At 41.3% G+C, this 3419-nt stretch overlaps 1 protein-coding gene across 1 annotated transcript in view; it reads right to left on the reverse strand.

Moving 5' to 3' along the window:
* Window positions 1-3419, reverse strand: part of klf7a (Kruppel-like factor 7a) — a 36202-nt gene that overhangs the window by 6498 nt on the left and 26285 nt on the right. Inside the window, exon 3 of the mRNA XM_035677850.1 lies at window positions 1632-1755. Coding sequence (XP_035533743.1) covers window positions 1632-1755 — 124 coding nt within the window. The remainder of the gene's footprint in view (window positions 1-1631; window positions 1756-3419) is intronic.

Below are 3419 nucleotides of genomic sequence, written 5' to 3' on the forward strand. Positions count from 1 at the left end.
TGAAAAACACTTTTTTTTTTTTACTGCATTTAAGTATCAGATTGAAAGAAGTAAAGAATTACAAGAAAAATAAAAATTTTAATTGACAACACTGTTTGTATTTGGCAAAATAATTTACAAAATTATAACAGCTAACAACAATCTTCTGTAAATTATTTGGTGTTTGGGTTTAGAGGCATTATGCCAAATTTGGTATTTAAAGCCTGCAGTATTTTATTTTTTTTGCTTTCTTGAGAATTTGGCTACTATAGTGTTTTTATTTTTTATTTAATACTCAGTTTAAAGGGACAAAAGTTTAGAGGGACAAAAATGTAAAAAAAAAAAAAATAAATAAAAAAGATAGATTTTGCTGTGTGATACCTTCAAAATGACCTTGTCTCACAAATGTTTAGCTCGGGTCCCTCGCCTTAAATATTGTGGTGCCTCCTGCAGACAATATTGCTCGGAGAACCCTGAGGTGTCAGCAAGGGCCGGATCCCAGACAGAGGGGTGTAATTAAAACAGGAGTAAAGATTTTTGTGTGTTTCTGTTTTTTTGGAGTCAAGCTGATCTGTTTTGTGGCAAATAATGGCCACTGAATGTTTGATGATTTTGTCAGCGCAGCCACATTTAAGGATCCCTGCAAATTAACATTTTGCTGTGCTTCATAATTAAACAGCCAGGGCGACTAATTAAGAGCCACATGGCAAATTACATCAGATCCACTCTTCAAAGTGACAAAGCCATGCACCTCTAAACCACTGTTCAAGATTAGGATAGTTTCTGCTTTGCAAGACGGTAAACAGGAAGTGGAAAACCATTTCCAGGATTCCTTTTTTAAGAATGACTTTCAAACTTATATTGTGTGTGCCAAACTGCTCTGCTGGACATAAGAGTGTCAAGGACACTCGTTGTTCAGGTCACAGGGATCACACCTGGAATCATCCGGTTTACAGGATAGTCTCTCCCATCACTGGGCCAGCCTGAGTGAGCCTTTATTTACAGTAACACACAGACCTGTATTATGGATCACGGTTGCTTTGGAAATTTCCCAAATACAGTCCTCTAAAATGTCTAACCCAGCCAAAGCTGGTACCTTTTTAATCAGAATACTTCATTAAATGCATTATAAGCTGTAACTAATGGCTGTATTAATGGTTAACAATAAGAGTATGGTTTATTACAAAGAAGTACCCAAAAACTAAAATTAATATTCTATACCAGTGATGTGTGATAGTGCTAATGGGTTCTACAACCATTTTACACCTCTGTCCTAGTGTGAAAGGAGCCTCCCAATCAAGGCCAGCTAATGCCATGTGAGGAAATGCAGTATTAATATGCTACACAGGCCTATAGAGCAGAATAAGCACCCTTTGGTTTCCCATTGAAAGACTGAGCAGGTTGGGTCTTGCGTGTGTTGCTGAGGAGCACACATTAGTAATCCTGCCAGCACACTTTTAAACTGGGTCAGTACCAAACACATTTGGGTGTGTTACCAGCATCTTGTAGCACTTCTTTAGTAAACCAAACTGTGTACAAAACACAATGGGAAAACATAGCCTGCTGTGCTAGTGGAACTACTTCAAATAACCATTGGAAAATGGAAGAAAAACATATAAGGGAGAGGAAGGGAGAGATGTGTTTTGACAGACCTGTCACAGTGGTTGCACTTAAAAGGCTTGGCGCCGGTGTGTTTGCGGTAGTGCCTCGTCAGCTCGTCGCTCCGGGCGAATCGCCACTCGCAGCCCTCCCACGAGCACTTGTAAGGCTTCTCACCTGAGGGATGAAAAAAAACAAAAAACATGCATAAGCACCTGTTTCATCCCTCATCCACGAATCACACGCTTATTTGTCTGCACCCTTCTGTGGTCATGCAAAAAAAAAAAACCTGGAATCCAAATATTTGGTGCCTTCAAGCTGATGTTTGATATGTGTTGCAAATTTGAGGCCTACATGCAGGGATTCTCCTTTAAAGATTATATCCTTTATATTGTGATTCAATTTGAGTTTGACTCTTTTTCCCTATGCCTCACTTCATTCCCCCCTTTTTTAGAGGAGAGTAAGGCAATGTTTAACACTGAGATGGAGAAGCTCCCACTGGTCTTCAATTCTGCTGAACACGCAGAAGAGAAGTAGAGGGTAGAGAGAAGTGGAGCGAGAGAAGAAGTAAAGAGGGAGAGGATGAGGGAGGGAGGGGGTGGATTAGAGGCAAGGTGGATGAGAGAGTGAGAAGAGGAGGTGAGATGAGACCAGGAGAGGGAAAGTGGAGTAGGAGAGAAGTGCTGCAGAAGTGGATTAAGGCAGAGGAGGCTGCAGATATGCCGGCAGGGGAGGGGGGTGGTGATAATTAGGCCAGTCACAAGGCATAATGGCAAGGAACCGACAATCTGCCAGCTGCGTCCAGCTCCGAAGATGTCACCTGCATCAGTCACATCCCATCTGGACCAGTGGCTCGTGGTTGAATACAGTCACACTGACACACTGACCAGCTCTGCATGAGTGGCTTCGGCACAAAAACGGACTTAATTTGTTGAATGTGATTATCAAAGGGGAGACAATCAATGGATCATGTGCTTTGTGAAGACAAGGTTGATTGAGAGGAGAACTTGTATAAAGACAGTATTTGTACCAGCTGCTGTAAAAATTCAATGATTGTGCACAGATTTGGTCATGGGGCAGAAGCTAAAAAAATCAATAAGGTATACAGTACCTCAGTATCTGTGGTGATTTATATTTTTTCGGTGCGTTATATGCCACTAGCCTGATCTGCAATTTCATGGCAAAGTTATCCTAGAATGCAAAGCTGAATGGCACAAGCCAAGGCAAATGAGCAGAAACATTACACATCTCTGGACATATGACCTGCTCAAGAAGGCTTTATGCAAATATAGCAGCCGTGCTACAGTGCACTTCATTAACAGGAAACATGTATGGTTTGATGGTAAGAAACAGAAGTGCATCAGGTTACAGTTGTAATATGGTGATAAATGAAACCTCCAGTCATGAAATGACAAAAAAACCTCACTAATGAATACAGATTGATAACACTTATTCAATAAAGATTCATTTGGATGTTTTTTCTTTACTGCATCATCTCAGTACCAATTACATTTTGTTCTGACACCTAAAAAAACTCTACTATGATGTATGAAATTAATTTATTTCAGATAAAATAAGATTTATGGCAGGTAAACACTGCTTTTGGTTTAGAGATCCAGAAATTAGCTTTGTCCCCTCCTGTCCATCCATGCATGTCCCCATTGTGGTCATGTATCCCTTCATACTCCCTCACTTCCCAGAAACACCCAGAGCAGCAGGTCTGGGCCATCCCGCTCTGGCCAATGAAATTCCCGGGAGGCAGGGATGCCTGAAAGTGCTGCCTAGCAACGGGAGCAAGGGGGTGGGGTGAATGTGTGTGTGTGTGTGTGAGAGAAGGGGGG

This window comes from Morone saxatilis, unplaced genomic scaffold (assembly GCF_004916995.1).
Source record: "Morone saxatilis isolate NCDOM2014 unplaced genomic scaffold, NCSU_SB_2.0 Contig6, whole genome shotgun sequence".
Taxonomy (NCBI): Eukaryota; Metazoa; Chordata; class Actinopteri; family Moronidae; genus Morone; species Morone saxatilis.